The 24060-nt window shown below is 40.2% G+C and overlaps 1 protein-coding gene and 1 long non-coding RNA gene across 2 annotated transcripts in view; one reads left to right on the top strand and one right to left on the bottom strand.

The window, feature by feature from the left end:
* LOC310682755 overlaps positions 1-24060 on the bottom strand; it is an 80396-nt gene that overhangs the window by 36308 nt on the left and 20028 nt on the right. The window lies entirely within an intron of this gene.
* Positions 877-24004, top strand: ELF5 (E74 like ETS transcription factor 5). The gene is made up of 7 exons (XM_083441960.1): positions 877-1009; positions 7312-7439; positions 12298-12531; positions 13011-13061; positions 15574-15642; positions 19228-19423; positions 19949-24004. The coding sequence occupies exons 2-7, from the start codon at positions 7313-7315 to the stop codon at positions 20043-20045; spliced, it is 774 nt and encodes a 257-aa protein (XP_083298086.1). The 5' UTR covers positions 877-1009; position 7312; the 3' UTR covers positions 20046-24004.

Here is a 24060-nt window from a genome sequence, read left to right as displayed (position 1 = left end):
CCAAAAATATAGTCCAGCCCACCACATGGTCTGAGGGACGGTGGACTGGCCCACAGCTGAAATAGGTTGCTGACCCCGGTATAGAGCAAAAAAATTGACTTCGACAGTACAGATATTTGCCATTTTAAATTCAGTAACAGTTATATTTGAGACCTTTTAATAATGAATAATTTACAGCAAAAAGGGGGTGGAGGACAGCTGTGGGGAATACTCTACATCTTTTGAATGTCTTAAAGTTTTGTTGGCCTAACTAATAAAGTTTTACTTTGCAACTCATTTTTTTCTGTTCCTTCTCTGTCACTGTAGTCTGGTGTTTAACAGACTAGTTACTAAATTAAAACTTCAAAGAAACTTTGCTTTCTTTTTCAATTAACACCTCTTATTCCTAACACCTAGTCACCCAGAAAGTCACCTAGAAAATCACGTATTTTACACTTGTTCTGACTCCTCACCTCTGGGGAAATTCTCACAAACAACCCAGCCCACAATTTGGGAAGCATTTTCCCCTGTTCTTCTATGTTAATAATATATAGCCAGCCTCTTGATGTGTGAACTACTTTTAGGTCTGTGAATTAAATGGGAAAACTACTTTAAAAAAAAGTAAAATGCTTCAACTCCATTAGCTTTATAAAGATCAGACACAATTCAAAACATCAGGGGCCTTGTCTACCTCTCATAACCCCTAAAACCCGCCTGTTTTAGAAAGAGAAGGGAAAACTTTAAGGTTAAAAATGAAACTGGTCTGAACTTAAAAGACCATTTTTTTTTTACTCTCATTCTCCTTTCAGCTGTGTCACACTGTTTATTATCACTGTCATCAAAGGGGGTGTGTATATAAGAACCTGAAAAACCAAACAGACCTGTCTGGAGAGTGTTCCATATATCACAGAACCACAGGTGGCCTTCCTTCCAGTGTACATCTCGCAGAGCCGGAAAGCCTCTTGGCTTTGGAGACCTGCTTTTGGATCTAACAATTCCTTGAGAAGAGAATAAGCACTCCCAGCAGCACGTAAGCTCTGTTTATTTATTTAGCTGAAGGGTCTTAAAGGAGGTTCCTGCGCAGTGTGGTGTTAGCAGTGCAAATCAACTGAGCAGTGCAAATCACCTGTCACCGGTGTTTTCTGCCCTAACTGTCACCCTTTCCAGGCTGGCAACATTAATCTGTTCAAGCTCTTAACCGAACTGCTATCTGATGCACTTTGTGCTCTTGTCATACAGCAAACACAACACAGGAGCACTTCTATCATGGCACCCGGTCTAATTTTTGTGTTGAAGATCATTCAAAGAACATTAAGACTGCAATTCTATGCATACTTGCTTGTGACTGGGAGCAGGTTGCATTGAAAACAGTAAGACTTCCTTTTAAGAAAAGATGGCAAGGGCAAGGCTATAAATATTCATTAAAGAACTTTCCGCTCTTGCCACTGGTCTCCAAGAATGAATTTTGCTGTACATGAGGGAACACAGCACTGGGTAATGTTGAAATCCTCATCGTTCTAATGAATGGTGCCAAGGCCTGGCGTATAAAAATAATTAATCCTGCAAATCAGATTACAAACAAATACATGCAAATGTGTGTTTTTATCTAGGATCGACACCATAAACCAATTTATCAATTTAGTGGGTGTGGAAGGCATTGCTGAGATCTTCTGTAAATAAATGTTATCTTTTGTACTGCTGAGACCTCTGGTGGTGGTTGCCGGTAAGAAAGCTATACGTAGATTCAAGAGAAACATGCAGAGCTTAATCTAAAAACGGCAATGCTTGAATTTTCTAGGAGATGTATGTGGGTGTGAACAATAACAGTAATATAACTTTGAATATGTGTTTCCAACTACAATACACTTTGACCATTAGCCAGTGGAAGCAAAGAAAGAACCAGAGTCCTGATAATCTACCAGATACTGAGGTGTCTGTAGTAAAAGATGATTCCAGAAGAAATTTTATTCACTAGTATAATGGTATATTATCTTGGTAATGATCCAGCCAATCTTTTTCACTTTTTTGTTGGCATCCGTCTGCCTCAAGAGACAATGGAGTATGTCTCTGGGGGTGAACTCAAACCATGGGAGAATCACAGTGCCTTCTGTGGCTGCAGAGACTGGTAACCTGTAACTGCTGCTTCACACAATGTTTTTGCTGTGTTAGCAACACCAAAATGACCTCTCCCATCCGCAGTCCTGGGCAGTGAGTTTGGGATGCTCAGACAATGATCCCATCTCAGCCTCACTGATATGATCCAAAGCAGAGCAATACATTTGGCACCGACTTGACTGCAAGAGTTTTCGGAAGGAGGCATACAATACGCCATCCAACCATCTTAGAAACGCCACTCCGAATTTATGTAGTGTTTACTCCTTAGCCTTTTCTTCTCCCAAAGATGCCCTACGTTTAAATCCCTCTGGATTCAATGGAAAAGATTTAAAGCACATGCTTAATTCTCTTTTTGAAACCAATGAGGCGTAACAGTGCTAAAAACTTTGGATGGATATTGTTCAGCTTTTTCATAATAGAATATCTGGAATATATAGAATATATGGAATATTAGTTATCATGTGATAAAGGAGACTTCATTAGTCCTGCAAAATTCTACTTTTTAGAAACTAAAATGGTTTCAGAAGCCTCATTTTGATTTTATTTCTGAGTATTCCTTCAATTAACAGATATAATGTTGAAGTACATTGTTGGCAAAATTGTAAAATATATAAAATTAATTCTTCCTTCCTTTTTAGTCCTGCACATGAATACTTCAAACTGCCTAATTGTTTGTTGAGGTCCATGGAACTGTTTTTGAAGTGGTGCATTTAGATTCATATTGCAAATCTGATCTAAAAAGTAATTGCCAGGAAACCATACGATTCCTGATTCTGCAATTATAACAATCACCTTGTTGTATTGTATTCCTTTTACTCCACAAACTATATTGTTGTCACAGACTTTTTCCAATAATTATTTTGTTAGAAATACAAATAAGGAGCTGGAAATAGAGGAGGGGGCCAAGAAACCGTTTTTCTTAAGCTTATGATAGTCAAGTCAAGATTCCAGGCTAAATTGGTTGTGGCTCACAGTGACAAACGTCACCTTGTTTGGCAGCCTGCTTTGGTGTATATCTTCTTTTCTGAAGTGGGGGAAGACAGGTGGGGGAATGCGATTTAAGGCTAGGAACTTCCATTCAGTCTTGTTAAAATGTCATGCTGCTTCAGTTATCTTTGCTGCCTATTCTTCTAGGTTTGAAGTACAGATTACCAGTCTTGTCATTGCCATAGACATAGACCAAGAATTTGAGGAGAGAGGACTATTTAATTTGGTTTGGGTCAAATTTGCTCTATTGAAGGCTATTTTATATGTTGTTTATTTGTAACAATAGATATTACTATTACTAACAAAGTCCTCGGCACTTACACAAGCAAATGTATACAGTAATTGTGTATCTGAGTTTATGCCCTCTGAACTCACTGCTTCCTTCATCCTCCAATATGAACTAACAACAGACTGTCATTCAACATTATGTGAGCCCAAATTTCTCAGAAGTGAGCTTTGTGGGTAAATGTCCTCATAATCTGAAAATTCCCCAGCCCGCCCACCCCTTTTGCCACCCACAAATAGTATGGGAAATTTGGGGAGGCAGGTTTTGCTCAGCCCTAATTGAAACTTCATCTAGAAGGAAGTGAAGAGTTTAAAAAATGAGTAGGCAAGTAATTTACTGTTGATTTGGCAACTAGTGTTTACCACATAAGAACATCAAATGTAGGATAAAGAGGTTGTTGTTGTCTTTGCATGCAGGGAAAGTTCCTAGCTCATGGAGCATTTGAGACCCATCGGCTACCCTCACCTGGTTTAGCCGGCCAGGGTGTAGCCACTGTCAAATGCTAACAGCTTCTAGGTGCCCCAGGTGAGAGCTGAGTGCAGGGTAGGGACAAAAAGGGGACAAACTACCCCAGAAGGGGAACAATGGAATAGCAATAAAAAGGTTTAACAGCAGTAATAGAAAGGTTTAAAGTCAAATGTTTAAGGTCACTTTGCCTTTCAGTTACAGTTCTAACATGCAATATTATTAACTTTCATAAAGGTAGATAGAGCTTAGCTTCAGTTGCCGAACTAATTATGAACTGCTATTTCCACCTTATAAAGTACTAGCAGTCTCACACCTGGTTTTGCTTGGAAATGCTAATAATAATAAAAGGGCAAAATTTGAATCCACCAGTGAGGTTCAGCTAGTCATTTCTGGCAGATTTCTTTGAATGAAGGGTGTACTAGTGAATAATGAACCAAGGTCAAATGCATATATCTATGGCAACAGGAATCCTGAAACCATTCAGATTCCTTAGAACAGAAGAAAGAGCAATTGCATTCATTAAATCTGAGAATAAGGGCTGATTCAAACATTTAACCTGGGCTGCCAAAATAAAAAGTGAATTTGCCACCTCATTTTCACATGAAAATCCACTTGTATACAACTTCAGTTGCAGGGAAGGAAATTAGCATTCAGAGAAAATGTAAATTTGCAATCCGCCTTTGATGTATTGCTTTTGTCAAACATCAGCTCTTATTTGATTAGCCACATTATAGGATGACTCAGAATTCTTCCAGTACAATTTTCTCTTTCCTCAGAAATGATTGTAATCTGAGATGGAACAGTCAATGGGCTGTTTTGTGTCAAAAGCCATAATAAAGTTTCCTTCAAAATCTCAGTGAACAGCTTTTTTTTCTCAATGAAAGGTGTTAACTGATCTCCACGGGTTGTGGTGAGACAGGGCTATAACTCAAATAGTTGTTCATTTCTTCCCGTAGCTTGAATCATACTTGATTAACTTCAGTATGTATATCCCTTGACAAATAGCAAGCCCTGAGCACCTTGAGTGCTTTTGTCTTCTCTATGTAGCTAATTAAGATACAGGAAAATCTAGCAAGGGTGTCCTGCATATTAGTCCTGCCTCTATGCAAAAAAAGTCACTTCCTTCCTTCAGCCTATTTCACATCCCTCTTATTGTGGAAGTGAAATCAATTGAACCAAACAATTCAATATCCAGTTCTTTGCCAAGGGATTTTATAACAAAATACATATCCTTACATTTTGTACTACCCCCTTGTGTCTGTTTTACCCCGACATTCACTATGCTTGACAATCTTAGAGAGATGTCAGGGATCAAACCTACCAAAGAGCTGAAATTTTCTGAGTATGAAGATGTGCCACATAATCCTAAATGTGGTGGTTATGAAGAGGTCGGGCCAAAGCTGTCACTTTTTAAGCAGTGATTAAAGATACTTTGTTTTAACAAAAAGTTTGCTTATTTATTAACTTGCTCTCATTCTCAGTTGTCTTTATTTTTATTTATTAAATTTGTATGCCACCCATCATCCAAAGATCCCAGGGCAGTTCACAACATAAAGCCTTGACTATGTAGAGTCGCAATATCAACCTGATGGGGTGGAATGTCAAAGTTTCTAATCCAGGAGCTGTTAAGTTGTGGGTGAACATATCAGACGACACAGCGATTCTTCAAACAGCTCTTGTTTATTCACAGGCTAGAACAGAACTGAACTGAAGGGTTCAGCCAGCCTGCTTATATAGAGCTCTAGCCAAAACAGTGAGCTCTGAATTGGTTCTGTTCAGTGATTTCACTCGGTGTTTCAGCTCAGTGTTTCAGCTCTGCTCAGAGGGTGGCTGCATCTGGCTATGTTCTGTTGTCCATCCATCCCACCTCCGTCGCCAGTGTTAAGTTGTGGGTTAACATATCAGACGACACAGCGATTCTTCAAACAGCTCTTGTTTATTCACAGGCCAGAACAGAACTGAACTGAAGGGTTCAGCCAGCCTGCTTATATAGAGCTCCACTAGAACGCAACAGTAACCATTTTCTGTAACTATCCAATCAATGAACGTCACTTTCGATTCCTTATTTGCATATGTGGACCTGAACTATCTACAGTATCCCCCTGCTGGTCCAGGGTGAGAACTTCAGTACATAACAGGAGCGTCTTTGGTCATTCACTGAGTTTATGAGGCCCATTTCAGGACCCTTTTTGGCACACCCTGCCAATAGAGATTCAGTGGGCTCCTTCTGTGCCAACTTTCAAACACCCGCTGAAAACTTTTCTATTCTGCCGGGCCTATGAAGGAAATTAAGATTACATCCTCCAGAATGGTCTACAGGTGTTTTCTCTTAATTTATTTTTGTTTTTGGCTTCTTCTTAGCTTTTTATGATGGTATTGTTTGGTTTTATGTTTTTAAATTGCTTGTTGTAAACTGCTGCAATACATTTTTATGATAAAGCGGTATATAAATATTTTTTATAGATAAATAAATTCTTTTGTTTGCCTAGGGAATGGATGAAATGGAGCAAAATGCTCTGGTTTTAAGGCAGCTGTAGTCAAAGGCAAGTTTTCATATATTATACTTGCTTTTGACTACAAGAAATTCTTCCTTATTTTTAAAGCTCAGAGAAGTGTATATATACTTCCATGCAAACAAAATGCAGCATATTGCTGGATCAGACCAAACACCCATCTTTTCTGTTTCCAATCATTGGCCAACCAAATTGCTATGGAAAGCCTACCAACAATGGAACTTTTGTTCCATAGCAACTGGTACATAGATGCACACTGCTGCTGATATTGGAGATAAACTATCACTATCATGATTAGCAGTCATTGGCAGCCTTATCCTCCATGAATGTATCTAATTTCCTTTTAAAAGCCATCCAAGTTGGTTACTACATCTTGTTACAAATTCCATTAGGCAGTGTGTGAAGAAGTATTTTCTTTTGTCTGCCCTGAATCTTCCACCATTCAAATTTATGGGATGACCCCAGAGCACTAAAGGGGAAGGGAAGCTTCTCAGGATTCCATGAATTTTCACTGGCTGGTGTCCAAACACAGCTCTGACTTCATTCATTGGCTAAAAACAAACAGACAAAAGCAGCCAGGCTGGCTCATTTCACAGAAATTGCTAGAGGGGAGCCTGCACATTTTGCTTCACAACTTTATTTCTAAGGGGGAAAGAGACTGACCTTTCTTTAAAAATGAAAGCTCAGGATCTGTACCTCCTGTCTGGGGCAGCCAACAAAGGCCTTCAGTGGTGCTGTGGCACCTGCAGGTGCCAGGTTGGCAACCCCTGCATTAAAACATTGTTTATAGTTTAATGTGACACGTTATTGCAAGTCTACTAAGAATATATATCAGTTCAAGGCATGAGTGGTCAAGCTTACTTGGTAGAGGATAGGGTTAGGGAACTATGCACTGGGGAACTATTGTTGTGGTGGTTGCATGTGTAGGAATTAACCAATGAGAATAATAATGTTATATTTCAGGATGATGCTGGACTCAGTAAGCCACAATACCTTCTTGCCAAACACAATGCTATGTGAATCCCTGATGTCTTGGTCAGAACTGTTTGGAGCACCTGAAGAAAACTACCCTCCATTTGATCACCTAACAGGTGGGTACATTGGTGCTTCGTTAACAAGCACTCAACACAGTAACTGCCAGCTACTACTTTTACTTAATAATTTGAATTGCACTGCAACCACAACAAAACATCCTCTACCCAAATAAATATGTCTTTCAGTGATGTGATATTCTGTGTCTGACCGTCTTTTCAGATACACTGCCCTTGTTTATTTATTGTGCAGAGACCTGGCTCACTGACAACTGTATCCATTTTTTTATTGCAAATAAATATTTGTTGCTTTCATTCTTTACCTTTTTTAATTGTATATGTAAGACATTTCAGGTTCAGACCTTGAAAATAGGTTTATTTGCTTGACATTCTGGTAGCTGAAAGGGCAGCTTACCATGTAAATCATGGAATCGAAGAGCTGAAAGGGAGAAGATTATTATCTTGTTGAAGCCCTAAGCAAAGAAATATAAATCTATGCCTTAGAAATCCACAAGAGAAGCCTGACTAACCTTTCCTTGGGAACCTAGTAAGTAGCTGATTCCACCATCTCTTCAGGCATCTTAGAGCAGAACTAGAGGTTCTGCCTGACTAGATGCAGAACTACTGTCAGCTCATTTCTCTTTGTTTGCTTTCCCTTGTAAAATCTTACACAACACATTTACTAGCTCAATTATTATTCTTGCACAGAGGAAAGAACAGATGTACTTAATGTGACCTGCCCCTGTCATGCCAGTTGATCAAATGTTCTGCTGCAACTTCTCAGATGGAGAGGTTCAAGGATCTCAATCGCACAGGGAGCCTTCATGAGTAGAGAAGGCTCCCCACCGTGGAAGTTACAACTGAATTTCAAAGTAGCACAACAGTGGGGGCAGAGGAGAAAGCACAGCCTCTTATCTGTCTCATGACTGAGTTTAATACGTGCTGTGCATCTCCCAACTTATACTCACAGCATTGGCTGGTGAGAAGGGGGAGGCACACAGAATTATAACATCTCATGCAGTGTTGTACAATACGCTATAAAAAAATATGAAAACAAAAGGGAATCGGATGAACCTCCATGCCATAACATCCAGGTCCATTCTTATTCCAAAAACTGAGCTGTTCCCAGAAGTATTTCCCTATGTTTTCACTAACTGTGTTTGTGCTAAGTTGCTCTGCTTACTGAAGGGCAAATACATTTGCTTCATATCTGTGCCCTAAAATTCAGGGTTCTTGTTGGGGGCTATAGAAATTTTTGGCAGGATCTGGATAAGGACCTTAGGCTGGGAAGTAGTGGGGCTCAACTCTTTACCATGTGCTGTGGCCCTATAAAGCCCACATCAACAATTTGCATAGGGGGAAAGCTTCCTGTTCACATACTCCTCTTCATTGGTTTCTTCTTTTGTACTATTTCAAGCTTAACTTCATCGTCTTCTGACTTTTAAGCCTCTTGGTGTCCTTCCTCACTTGTGTCTATCTTCATGGTTTCTCCTTTATTTTCCTCTTTTTCTCTTAACACATCCTTTTATTTCATTAAAATGCCATTCCCTTATGCTCTCAGTGGCAGACCTTGGTTTCTAAAATTTTAGCAGCACCCTGTGTGCCAACATTCGGTGAGCCTTCCATTCCACAGCATAGTTGTGGAGCCCCTGAGGCTCCCAATGCAACCAAACTCGTGTTCCCCTAAATCTGCCACTGGTACTCTTCTCATCTTTGTGTTCCCTCTGCTTTTTGCATGACTACTTACATGCAATTCTTGCCTCTTGGCTATTTCACATATATTTGCTTCTCAGAAAATTATTTTTTAAATCTCATTTCCCGTCTCATGGTTTTGATCCTTTTTTATTCCTCAATCTTCATGTTAGCTACTGAACAAAAAAAAAATTCCATTCTCATTTTAACTTCACTAAGGTTTCTTCTTCTGTAACTTGTTTTTCCTTTTAGTTTCTGTTTACATTATGAGCTCTGTGTACAGCATATGTATAGTGCCACATAAACTTTAGGCCCCTTTTTACAAACATTAGGTTGTAATGCGTCATTTGCAAATATGAAATGATGATGTCAGGAAACTAAGATTGACAACAGCCAATCCCTGCTGAGTTCGTCATGATAAACAAATTGGCCAGGTCAGAATTAAAGACTATGCACAAGTCCAGGAGCTGAGGATGAGAATGTGCAAGTTTCTGTTCTTGTTTGCTTCAGCAGGGCCTTGTAGACAACTGGACTGCTTTTGCAAGAGAAGAAAGAGGGTGAAGTAAGTTCACTTCCTGTTTCTTCAGAAATCCTGATTGGCTGGAAGGAGCAGCCTGATGTTCTGTCCCCATGTGCAGCTAGACCAGCCAACGCCTGCACATAACTCTCTCACATAGCTCCCTGTTGCTTGGGAAAGGTTGTACAGAGCCAAGCTGCAATGACTAATGAAAAAGCAATATACAGTAGTACCTTGTTTTGAGTCCGGGATCCATTCTGGAGCCCCGAATGCTTGATGAAAGGGACGCTTGACAAAGCACTGCTCTGTGCACGCACGTGTTTTGCACTTCTGCGCATACGTGAGGCACAATTTAGCGCTTCTGTGCATGCAGCAAACCTGAAAGTAACCTGTTCCGGTACTTCCGGGTTTGCCACGGACGTTCCACGAAATGGACGCTAAATGGGCCGGACTCACAACGAGGTACTACTGTACCAAGTTCCATAGAAGTGTTCCTTATGCGAAGCTGACCTTATGAATTGTTTGGCTATATGTAGTCTTAGGTTCCTTCCAGATATCGTTTTTACTGCACATTCATGATTTTTGAGCTCATGATGCTATCAGGGCAGTCACACACAATCCGACTTTCAATACTATTTGTGCCTGCAAAACTTTTTGGCAGCTATACTGCTTTATTTCCAGTCAGGGCATATTTTGTAACTTCCAGCTGCAATCCCATACCCGCCAAGTGTCCTGGAAAAAACAGGACATCCCATTTTTTTTCTCATGAGATCATGGTGGCCATTTTGGATGCTGCACTCTTTTGCCACGTTCACACCTTCTTTTTTTTTAAGGACTTTTTCAGGGACACACACACCAACAGCAATAATGTAGTAGCATTGGGAAAGCATCGCAGAACAACTAATGTAGTAGAATAATTCCAGAAGTTAGATGAATACCAGTCATCCATAAAAGAGGCTGGATCTTGTCACTTATTGCAGATATGAATTTGTTTTGTTAGGACAATATTTGTCTATACCATTGTTCTGTTGTAGGAAGATCCAGACTCTTATACTGGAGTGTTATTTATATTATTTATGGTAGTAAAAGAAATACAATCTATGACTTGTGCACTGTGTCCTGAAGTTCCTTTCTGAAAATACTTAATAGCACCATTTTAGCTATAGGTATAAAATTACAGTGCATAAATTTATTAATTTCACCAAATGCATTCAAAACTTGATAGTGACTTTGAATTCCCACCAGATAATTTTAAAAATCCAATTCAGTAATGCAACAAGGTTCTTCATAGAGACCCATTCCCCAGTGGCAGAAATAGTAAATAAAACCTCAAGCAATTGCGCTCTCCTGCCATTGCTCTCATTCAGAATTTTACATTATGCTATCTTGGTATTCTACATTTTGTGTTGCATGCCCATGATTCCACACACACTCTTGAAGTCACTATTGCTATCCATTCTTGCCCAACTGCACAAGTTGGTGATATAGATTCTTCCCTCAAAAGTGTTAACGTACAAAAGAATATGAAAATAAATGAGAAGACACTAGATTTAAAGTTGCCATATTTAGCAAACTGATTAAATACATAATCACCTCTACAGAGTGTTTTCTGACTTCAAAAAAATCATCTGAGCTTTTTAGAAGTGAAAGCAATCAAGAAGACTGAACTAGACCTGGCAAGAATCATTCATGAAAGAAAGGAACATGCCTTAGCATTTTTATTACTAGCAAAGCTGATATTTATCTCCATCAAGTCAATCCATCAAGTTTTAGAAACAATCGCCAAAGCATTTCAAGGTTAATACATTTCAGCATCAGAAAAGCAGTTGACTTGGTCTCTTCAAGCTGTAGAGAACAGACACTGTAGAGAATATAGAGAGAAATGTATTTTATACAGAGAGAAAAGTCCATTTCATAGTAATGAAAAAGGAATCATGATTCATAACACATTTATCATAAAAAAACAGATTTCCTGTTAAAATCAATTTCCTGCTAAAGCTAGGTCCAAGTGGATTAATAAATATTGATAAGCATACATGTTGCCTGTTTGTCTCCAATACTGATTGGCTAGAGCTCTTTTCAGATGTTATAAAATGCCTGGATAAAGAATAATCAGTGAGTGAATAAGGGAGCTGGATTGTGAATTTCTGCATAAACTCTGTGCCTAAATTGTCATTTTTGTCTCAGTTTTGCCCTGTTCCATCCCACTGTCTTCCCATTTCTATGCCCCATAATACATTGTGCAACACTGCTCGTGTAGCTATTGCCAGTCCCCCCAAATGTTACCAGCTTAGGAACAGAAATTCTCCTGCTGCACAAGTGTAGGGTTGCCATATTTCAAGAAGTAAAAATCCAGACACATTTGCTCAGCTTTTGGGGGCGATTGTTCAAAAAGTTGTTGAGCACTTCCAATGGGCAGCAGACAAAATCCTGGATATTTACATTTACCCGGGCGCCAATTTAGCCGCCACCACCAGGCCATTACAAGAATTTCCCAGTTTATAAGGCAACCCTATACAAGTGTGATATACCGTTATCTGTTTATGATAATAGGACATTGCCACAGATTGTGATCCTTGCACAAAGATATTGGAACTAACCCTAACCAATATTTGTTAACACAGTGTTTCCATTTAAACTTTTGATGTCTAAAATAAATCATCCACAGTTTAAATGTATTGCTTTTTTCCCTTCATTGCACTGTGGCAGGTTCTGATTCTTCCTGGACATCTGTTTACCCCGAATACTGGACGAGAAACAACGTATGCGAGTGGCTACAATTTTGTTGTGATCAGTACAAACTGGATGCCAACTGTATTTCATTTTCCCACTTTAACATCAATGGCCAACAACTGTGCGGCATGACCCAGGAGGAGTTTCTCAATGCTGCAGGCATTTGTGGTGAATACCTGTATTTCATCCTACAAAACATCAAGGCTCATGGTCAGTGTGCCAAAGATTTAATCAGAGTATGATTGTTTCATTCTGACTGTGACTGGTAATATTTGCACAAGGCATTGAACTGACATCCACAGAGATTTATACGTTTCCCTGAACCACACTTTGGTCTGGGCATGTATGTAAATGCACTCAGTGTGGGGGAAACAAGAATAAAACAAGGTGGAAAGTGAATTTTACACAAGAATAAATCTTTTTTACAGAAGCATATCTTGTGCTGTAGGCAGGTAGACAAGACTGGGACAGGGGAACAAGGACATGGAAATTAAAAAGGGAATATACAAGGGAAACTAGGTTTTTGATGAAGTGTAATGGAGGAGTCTGAAATGCTACAACAGTAGCACAGTATTGTAGTTTTAAGAGTCTGTTTTGGACCAGGGATTGGGTTTTTTTAATGCAGTGTATGTACCAAAAGTCTCAATACAGACATTTATTATTAAAAACTTTTATGGTTTTCTCTATAGGTGTCTCCTTCTTTCATGACAATGAAGATACAAAGTCGTCTGAAAAAGATTGTAAGTAAACTTTTTTAAAGTGTGTGTTTTTCTAGATAAGAGTGAAAGCTCATAGCTAAAAGCCGTAACTGCAGCTTCAATATACAGCAGTCCACAGGGACCAGAACTCGCAGGGTGACCACTGGAGAGACAAACCTGGTCCCATGAAATTTAACATCTGGTGTTGGAAAGCTCAGTGCTCTTCCCAATGTTCTTTAGAATCTATGTGAATGAAACCACTGGGAATTTTGAAGTTGGGTGTGACCACTGTACTTATGACACCCAGCTCTATGTCTCATGAGCTGTGATCAAATGGATTTGGACACATAGACTGAAACTGAATCCAGGAAAGTTGGAGGTGATACTGTCCTGGAGGGTGAAATATGGCAACAATTGAAGAGCTTAGTTATTATTAATATTTATTAAATTTCTATACCACTCTTCATCCGTGGATCACAGATGCTTTACAATAAAAAACCCACAAAAATACATAACAAATGAAAACACACACATTGTTTAAAATACGATAGATTGATAAGCAAGTTTTGTGGTACATAAAACAACACTCTGGAAATTAAATCTGTTGTGCAGGAAAAAGGTAAAAAGGAAAGGACCACTGGACGGTTAAGTCCAGTCAAAGGTGACTATGGGGTTGTGGCACTCATCTCGCTTTCAGGCCGAGGGAGCTAGCATTTGTCCACATACAGCTTTCCAGGTCATGTGGCCAGCATGACTAAACCGCTTCTGGCACAACCATTTCGGGCTGGCGGAAGTGGCCAAGGAGTGGGCCAGGGAATACCGTGATGGAAGCCAGAGCACACGGAAACATCATTTACCTTCCTGCCACAGCAATGCCTATTTATTTGCTTGCACTGGTGTGCTTTCAAACTGCTAGGTTGGTAGGAGCTGGGACAGAGCAATGAGAACTCACTCCATCATGGGGATTCGAACCTCCAACCTTCTGATAGGATAGGAACTTTGCCTATAATGACTGAAATTTCCAAGGTTGGCTACTGTAATGTGTTTTATATGGGGCTTTCTTAAGACTAAAAAAGTATCAGTTGGTGCAATATTGCTGCAGTCTGTTTCCTGTTAAAAGTCCAGAGCAGGGAACATGTGAAGCCTTTGCTGTTTGTTTATGCCTATGAAAGTTTACACAGTCTGGGATCCGTGGTCTCAGAGACCATAGGCCAAACGTAGATATGACATTAAAACACGCCTTTGTATTAACATACACTTTAAATACAAATACTAGCTACTGGCAGGTGCACAAGGTCATTTTTGGATCAGAATAGGCAGGGAAAGGGAATTTATCCCTTTCTTCCCCTTCTGTAGTGCTGATGAAAATTGCTCCTACTGTTGAAGAAAGAAGATCCAATGTATTTTTTATCAGAAATGCAGTAAGGGAGGAAAGGGTTTAAAAAACCTCTACTACAATGCTGCTAATCTCCCTATTTGTATGGCTGGTGTTTGCTTTCTTCTTCTTCTTCTTCTTCTTCTTCTTCTTCTTCTTCTTCTTCTTCTTCCCCCCACATAAAATGCAACAACAAAAAAGAGCATTTATCACAATGGCTAGTTTGGTCCTTGCCCTTCCTGCCATCTTTGTTCATCAAATAAGCCCTGCATTAGTTTGCATATATTTGTGCTCTGTGAAATCTGACCCTGGAAGCAGAGCCCTTGCAGCATGGTCCTGAGGCTATGGAACAATTCCTTCTGGAACTGAGCAATGCTTGATACCCCTTTTGATCAGGCTTTTGGGGATTTCTGCCTAGACCTATTTTTGATTGCCTGAAGCATTTCTAGTTATTTTGTTCCATTTTTATTGATTCTTGAAGTTTCCTCTTTTTCTTTGCTCTTTTTCTTTGTTGCAAGCCACTTTGGACAGACTTTGGAAATGCTATTAAATAAATAAATGGGACATGACCAAAGACCTGTGTAAATATAAGATCATATTTTGTGGTTCTCGGTTGTACAAGTCTCTTAGAAACCAGACCCATCGGTTTACACCTGTGCTTTTCCATGCATTTGCAAAAAACAAAACAAAACACCAGCACTTGCAAAAAAAGGAAAATCTGCATCAACACTAACATCAGTCTAAAGATCAGCACAGAGGTACCAATGCCCAATAATGAACTTTGACACTGCCTACAATACTCCATAACTATGGTCTTCAGATTATGCTGTAGGTAGAAGCACTATTTACATAGAGATACAATCAGGACACACTGTGTTTCCAAATAACCATGTTTTCAGATAATTGAAATCTGGCCACTGGTATCTTATGTACTTCTCTCTCTTTTTTGGCTGCCAGCTTAGCTAACTGTCCAGCTTCTGGTTAATAATTCATTTTGCTTTATCTTTATGTTAAAGTTGGATTTTTTATTTTAAGATAAACCACAGACCCATGTTGGTTTAGTATTGCATGGAATGTTATTGGGTGAACACTTTGACCTCTTTAAGTCACATTGTCACCCGACCCTGAAATTCATCCATATTTATTTATGTCCATGCTTTTTTAAAAAATGTTTTCCAGATATTGATAAGGCATGTTTGAGGACAGGTGGCATCAAGAGCCAAGAGTTTCAAAGTCACAGCAGAACAAGTAGGTATACCTCCGCCATCTATAGCCTTTGAAACGTCATAGAAAACGTCACTGTTTGCAGTACATCTCCAAATATGCTTGTAGTCTGTATGAACAGTGCTTGTTTTTGTTTAAATGTTTCTTCCAGTTCTCATATACAAGCAATAGTTACCTACTGCAATGCTTGCAGCATCACACAGCCACCAGGTGGCACTCCTAGTATCCAAGAGACAAATACCTTTTCAGATTCCTACTGGAGAATAAACTCAAAAAGCAGGTGTTGTAGGCCTTGAAGGTCCAAAGATGAAGAAGCAGCCGTGTCTAACTAGGCTTTTCCTGTTTTTTAGTAGCAGTTTTGAGACACAACAGCTACAAAATCACTGCAGCCCAGTTGTGGGGAAAGCTCCATACTTATTCCTGTCACAAGGGAATTCTCTCACACTCTTTTTTTTAAAAAAAGGCAACTCTACATTTAGTCGGGAGGAGAAACGAAGCAGAGGAAGGGGTAGAGCAGCTGAGAAGGCACGAAGGCCTGAGAATAAAGAAATAAGAGAGTCAGAGGATGGTTTGGTAGAATGCTGAACAAACAAGAATGAATAAAGACAGGATATGAAGAGCATCCAAAGGAACTGTGGAAGAATTGGTTTGGAAGCTATCAGCTGTGGCATGTGTGGCAGGGTGGAGCTGTGGAGCCACCCTCCTGGCGCTGGCATTGCTGCTGTTTACCTGGATGGGGTGAAGCAGGGCAGCAGCAAGGGTGGGGCCATCAGTGCACCTGGATGGCCCTGCCCCATCCTGGCAAGCAGGAGAGGCAGCAGTATCAGCAAAGCAGCTCCACAGCTCCACCCAACCACACCAGTTGCTACTAGTCAGTAGGAGTGGAGGCATTTGGTCATATGCATAAACTATATGAATAGCTCTAAAGTGGAAATGGTGATTATATCAGTTTTCTGTTTGAATGAATAGCATGCAAAGAAGGCTGTGCTGACTAGGGCAAAGTCGCTCATTAAGTTTCATAGTTGAGGGAGACTTGAGCTTAGTTCTCACAGGTTTGCCACAGGCATATATCCCTTTACTGCTTTTTTTTAAAAAAGATATTTTTATTTGAAATTGTTGAATGAGCTGTAGTTATGCATATACGTTATGAGATTTTTTTAAAAAAAAAACAGCTCTTATTATTTATCTGATTTTGCAATTTAGTCTCAAATATAGCAGAGCAAAACCTGAGTTTATTATGTACGCATACAGACTCTTCTTATTAAAATCTGAAGTGGAGTCACCGCATTTCAAGTTCGGATTTGGGAAACACAAGAGATTCAGCAGAAATTATCAGCATTGGCTTCCTGCAGCTGTAAACCTCCTTGAACTCAAGAGATGATGACTCAAGCACACTCATAGTTCATTCTTTTACTTAAATTGTTTGTTCTCCAGCTTCATGGGGATGGGGAGTTCAACAGTTAATTTCAACAGAAGTGTCAACACTCAAGCACAGCTGGGTATCAACCCATAAGCAACGAGAATGCCATAATAATCATATTGTACATTGTATATACTGTATGTATGTACCGTATTTATGCAAATCTAATGTGCCATCAAATCTAATGCACACCTCAATTTTCAAAACCTTGAAAACAAAAAAGTATTTGCTGGCACCATCAAATCTAATGCAGACCCTAATTTTTGTGAGGTCATTTGGCCAAAATGGTGCACATTCCATTCAAGTAAATATGGTATGTATAGTGATAGATAAATGAGATGAATCAATATGAATACCAACAGCTGTGTTGCAAAAATGAGGGTACTGAGAAACGAAAATATTTAGGGGAAAATATCTAAGGGGGTCTTTGTCCATGGAGTTTTCTTGGCAAGGATACTGGAGTGGCCTGCTCCAGGTGGATCATATTTGGTCAAAACTCTCCACTATGACCTGTCCGTCTAGGGTGGCCCTGCACGGCATAGCTCATTGCTCCTCTGAGTTATTCAAGCCCCTTTGCCACAACAAGGCAACGATCCATGAAGGATCATGGCCTCCATGAACATTGCAGATGGTGACAGCAGTCACAACATTAAAAGACGCCTGCTTCTTGGGAGAAAAGCAATGACAAACCTAGACAGCATCTTAAAAAGCAGAGACATCACCTTGCCGACAAAGGTCCATATAGTTAAAGCTATGGTTTTCCCAGTAGTGATGTATGGAAGTGAGAGCTGGACCATAAAGAAGGCTGGTCACCAAAGAATTGATGCTTTTGAATTATGGTGCTGGAGGAGACTCTTGAGAGTCTCATGGACTGCAGGAAGATCAAACCTATCTGTCAGGCAACTGCCATCAGTGCCGGAGGGAGAGAGCAAGCTCCAGAGGGATCCCAGAGAACGTCCCGGGATTGGGAGAGGCAGCCCATCTTCTGGGGAAGGGAATCAGCGTAGCACCAGTGGAGAAGGGGGGCAGATGGGGGAATCGGCGAGGTGGTCCCATGACTCCTTGCCGGGGACCAGTGGGGAGAGTAAGGGTCCTCCGCTGCCTATGCCCTCCTTGCGCAGAAGGCTTCCGCGCAGGGAGAGTAGGAGAAGACTAGGCGTCAAAGAGCTTCTTTGCTGGAAGAAGTTTAAGAAATGCCCACTGACGGATTCTGCCAGCGATTGAGACAGCCACGGGTGAGTGGCTGTCCGGACAGGAAAGGTTCACTCAGGCAACCCAGCCAGGTGTTGGCACAGGCTTACGCACGAGCAACCCCTAGAACCATTACACTATCCATTCTTAAAGAAATCAGCCCTGAGTGCTCACTGGAAGGACAGATCGTGAAGTTGAGGCTCCAATAATTTGGCCACCTCATGAGAAGAGAAGACTCCCTGGAAAAGACCCTGATGTTGGGAAAGATTGAGGGCACAAGGAGAAGGGGACGACAGAGGATGAGATGGTTGGACAGTGTTCTCGAAGCTACCAGCATGAGTTTGACCAAACTGCGGGAGTCAGTGGAAGACAGGAGTGCCTGGCGTGGTCTGGTCCATGAGGTCACGAAGAGGTGGACATGACCAAACGACTAAACAACAACATCTAAGGGTGTAAAAATATTCAGAAATAGACCAGTGACGACTGAGAATGCCCAGAGGCCATGGAATTCTGAATGTCCATATGGGGGGGGGGTTTGCAGGAGAAAATATTACAAAAACCAAGAGGAAACAAAGTGAATGTATTATCCTGAAAGTATGATTGGGGGCTGGAACACAAAACAGAAGCACTCCACATTTGTTACAGGTCCCAGTTGTCACTGCTGATATTTGAGAACCGATTGTGGCTTCTACACAGTAGTGAGGAAGCAGCATTTTGCATGTGCTCAGTGGCATTATTACCATTTAGTCTTCAGAAGTCCCTAGGGCGACACCTAAAGGGGTCTAGTCAAATGCTGTTTAGCACTATCTCCAGCCAAGCATGGTTATTTTTGTAATGGCCCATGTCAGCTTGCTCTACAGATTTGCAGTGTAGTGTGCCACTCCCCTTCCCTGCATCATAATCCCCCTACCCAAATGGAATTCTCAAAACCCTGACAGCCTTGCTTCTGAAATGAATTTTTACTAGTAAAATCTATGTGCTGCTTTTAATTCTTGAAGGTCTACAGAGCTCTCACTTATGGGAATTTGTAAGAGACCTCCTCCTGTCTCCTGAGGAGAACAGTGGTATTCTGGAATGGGAAGACAGAGACCAAGGCATCTTTCGAGTTGTTAAATCAGATGCTCTAGCAAAGATGTGGGGGCAAAGAAAGAAAAACGATAGAATGACCTATGAAAAACTAAGCAGAGCACTCAGGTAAGCTATTTATTTAATCGGTATTATATAAGACAGCTGATTTCACAGTTTAACTTGTTCCAAAGATTTTTTTATGCTGTATAATGCAAAGGTCATGAGACACAGCTATGGCTCTTTTGATTAAAGATAGGATCATGTTGTCAAATCTGTGAGTAGAATAAATGAGGATAATGAGACATTAGTCAACAGATCATTTGCCAACCTACCCAGTGAATATGCCGCTTAATACTATTACCTTACCATTTCCCTTGGCAACAATCCTAGAATTTGACTCTGAACTGTTTTCTTAGGAAAACAAATGTAATGCCCAGTGTTTCAAAAGGAGGGAGTTGAACTTCATGGTGTCTGGGAAAGTGTTGAACTCTGAGCAGTTTAACTGTGCTGTATGTGTACAAGTTCCCCTTTGCCAGAAGACTAGTGTGGTCTCTCAAAAAGAATGTCTTATTGACTAGCATAGTAAAACATTTAACATAGTACTGTATGTTAACGCTGTTTCTAAGTCCAACTTCAATTTTGTTGTTGCAGATACTATTATAAAACTGGTATTTTGGAACGAGTGGACAGAAGGTTAGTGTACAAGTTTGGAAAGAACGCACATGGATGGCAAGAGAGCAAGCTATGAAATACCCTTTTGCTTCAGACTCACTGTCAAATATGCAAATATGAAGTCACCAAGGGAAGCTCTTTGCAGGACCTCTCTAGATTCATAACTGGATAAAATAGCAACAATAGACTTTGAGGATTGTATTGGGGAATTCATTGTTCTCCATATTTTTTGGACTAGCATCATCAAATGCTTGACACTTATCAAAATAACACCCAAAAACTGCTCCATAGACGTATACCATACTCTGGGGCTATATATGCAGCGTTGTTCCCAATGCCAAGAGCAGCAGTTTGCCAATCAGGGCTCCCCAGACCATCATCTAAACTGTGCAGGAATTTGTAACTCACACTTTATGCGGTGAGATCAATGAGGGAGCAAGAAAGTAGAAAGCCTGCGGCAAATGCAGTTACCCTAGAAAATGTGAAGAATGGACACCATATTTCCAACCTATCCAAGTCAATAAGAAAGTACAATGAGCTATATATCAGATTCCCTCGCTGAATCCACAGTTCTGTCCCTTTTAAAAAGCCAAACCCATAGATTTCAAAAGAACACATGCTTGAAAACTAATTTCAAAATGAGCCCATATATTTATCAATTTTTATCGACCCCCCCTCCTCCCCCATTTCTGGTGCTTCCATCACTGTATGCACTTTAGTGCAAATAGTTACCACTTGTTTATACTCTGTTAGTGGGCTGGTTGGTTATAGTAAGTCAAATACTGCATATTGTCCTACATTCGTTTTTATGGAGTGGAGTATATTGAGCATGGGGACGGCAGAATATAAATATTTTAAATAAATAAAATCAAAAAATAAAATGAGGGTCTATTTTACACACAGACAGACAGACACACATTTTGGAATTTGTGAAAGCAAATACTGTGGTTCTGGTCAAAGAATAACGAAAAATAAGTTTGTGGGAACACTGCTGTAATCTAGTAGAATAGTGCTGAATTATGTTGTTGTTTAGTCGTTTAGTCGTGTCCGACTCTTCGTGACCCCATAGACCAGAGCATGCCAGGCACTCCTGTCTTCCACTGCCTCCCGCAGTTTGGTCAAACACTGAATCATAATCCCTATTAAACTCAGAGGACATACATGCATCAGTTTATACATTTTTCTGCCACTCATATTCTTATCTAACTAGCATGTCTTTTCCACTCCTGCCTTCAGCGAGGCTCAGAAACTTATGGCATTTCTATATCAGGCACTTAAAACTGTGATATCCCCCCTCTCCACTTCCTAAAGAGCCTAGAAGGTTTGGTTTTGGGGGGTACTGAAGTTTCATTATTTGTATTCCTAAATCCCTCCACAACATTTCAAGATCAGTCAGTTTGTACAATTAAACAGATTTGAAACATTTTAAAATATTGCATAGCCATGCACTTAAGACTATGCAGGTACAAGAATTCAGGCTACATAAATCCTTCTAAACTTATACAGTCATCCCTCGGGTTAAATATGCTTCAGGTTGAGCATTTTCAGGTTACGCTCCGCGGTGACATGGAAGTAACAGAACATGTTACTTCCGGGTTTCACTGCTCACACATGCGCAGACGCTCAAAATAACGTCTTGCGCATGCACGGAAGTGGCAAATCGTGACCTGTGCATGCACAGACGCGGGTTGTGTTCACTTCTGGATGCGAACAGGGCTCCGGAACGGATCCCATTCACATCCAGAGGTACCACTGTATAACAGATATGAATAGACTGGTTATTTTTAAAGCAGTGTATTTGTACTATAACCTAATAGCAATTATGCCTTTTAGGTTCAGGATTCTACCTCAGGTGGTGCTTGACCAGTTTAACTGTGGGTTTCTGTTCATCTTTAAAGCAGCAGGGCTTCTGCAAACTAACATAGGACTCTCCTACCCTGTCAGTTTTAGAATTTGCTTTAATTCTTTTATCCTTTAATGATGGGCACATCCTAAGCACACTATGTGGAACTGAGTTACTCACAAGGAGCCAGCAGAGATAATAAATCCCTTTTGGCAAGTGGATATTTTATCAGGACTCAAACCCACCCAGGCCTGGGACATGAGAGCCATCCTGCTATGGCCAGAGAAAGGAACTGTGGGGATTTCATCCAGACCAATGTGGAAGACTTGTAAGAACAATAGATCAAAGCTGGTTAAAGTGTACTCCCTGATCCTTAACAGATTTTAAGTCAAGTTTGTTCACTGATTTGAGCAATTTAGGGATTTTTCTGCAGGTGCTGGTTTCCAATTGAATGTTGACCTGGTATCTTTTCTTTTGGCTCACTTCATCCCTGCCTTACCATTTGATTGTAGCTAGGACAAAATGGCATCCTTTCGATGAAGCATTTAGTTTGGTGATGTCTGCCCTCTGTGTTACTTCTCCCAACCTGTTGTCCTTTTCATGTCATAGGATGAGAAATCTGGCATGCCTCATTTACATACTGTAATTTTTCCCAATGTACCAAACCTTCCACCCCATCACCTTTTTAGTTATCTAAACTAAACACTGAGCATATTTTCAATGAGGTCACAGTGGTACACACCTGACAACTGCACTTTATATGGGGGGAAATGCCCAGTTTATTGCACAACACACAGCACCAAGACTGAGCCACAACATATATTACGTGCATCTGTTTCTCAAGAATTTTTACGCTTCTCCCTGGAAGCCTTTCTTTTAAAGTTACTGAACTAGATTCAATTTTGATTTCAAGAGTGGAATTTTTGTGGTGCTGGGTAAGGGGACACAGAGAATACGTCACATTTATGACTTTCTTTTTTAAAAGAAAGATCAGCAGAGAAGGCTTATCAATAATATGGTTTACCACATCTGTGAGGTGCCAGTTCACAGGCCTCGCACTGCTTTTTCTATGAGCATGTGCCCTTCTAGTCACTGCCAAATTACAAGTGAATTCTGCATTATATAATAATAGGCTAAATCCTGTGCCAAAAAAGCTGCGTCTTAATTCATGTGAGTTTTCCCCACACCTTGTTAGTGGGTGCTTGTGACTCTGCTTTGTAAAGCTTCATTTTATTTATTAATATGACAGTTCCCAGCAAAGGACAATTGTGAGGCTGCATTGCCATTCACAGGATCTGGTTTTGACATGTTATTGCATACATTTAAAAGAAAACGTGTTGTGCCTGAGATCTAAATGAAGCATACAGTGATTTCTGCACACCATCAGACAAAAGGCCCGGAGCTGTATATATAGGACTTTCAGCTATGTTTGCCATAGTTATTTGCAGGTCAAAACCTTATTCATCTAGCAGGGCATCTGTCTTATAAAATAATAATAATAACCAGTGCATAATTAAACCTTACTTCATCCCCACATTACAAGTGAGGCTTTCGAAAATAGTTTGCCCCACAGCATACTGGGGTTGTGTGAGGAGCTGCAATTCAAAGAAAAATTGCATCTAAAGAAGCTCCTGCATTCAGGTCCCCAAATACCATATTTTTTGCACTATAACACTCACTTTTTTCCTCCTAAAAAGTAAGGGAAAATGTCTGTTATGGAGGGAATGCCTACGGGTGGCATGCCTACGGATTTTCCTCCTCTAAAAACTACGTGCGTGTTATGGTCGAGTGCGTGTTATAGAGCAAAAAATACGGTATTTTGTTACTTGCGTGCAGTGCTGGTGTGATGGTGTGCCATGTTCAGGCCTGCTGGTGTTTTAAAAAGCATTCAACCATCATGGAGTTGGCTAAAATTGCACTAGAATTTTTTCAGGTAGCACAGAATACTTTCTTGGTGAGCAACACCTTGCTACATCCGGCAAAGGCAGATTAAGGGGGCAGAACCCAGTGTGGAATTCTACATTCCTTTCAAAGCAGCCGTAGAAGTCCATATAAATTTATGATGTAGAATGAAGCATGGGTGTGAAGTGTGTGTGTAAGAATATTAAATCCTGTACAATAATTTTGGATTTGTGTATTTTCCAAACCACTGTAGTTTGTAAAGTGTGCATAAAAAATGTAATTGTAACCTGCGTCATTTATGTTGGATGTTATTTTACAATTCATTGTATTTATTTTTATTTATTGA

The sequence above is a fragment of the Podarcis tiliguerta genome (genome assembly GCF_965153285.1).
Source record: "Podarcis tiliguerta genome assembly, chromosome: 1".
Classification (NCBI taxonomy): domain Eukaryota; kingdom Metazoa; phylum Chordata; class Lepidosauria; order Squamata; family Lacertidae; genus Podarcis; species Podarcis tiliguerta.
This window is presented reverse-complemented; position numbering and strand designations above follow the sequence as displayed.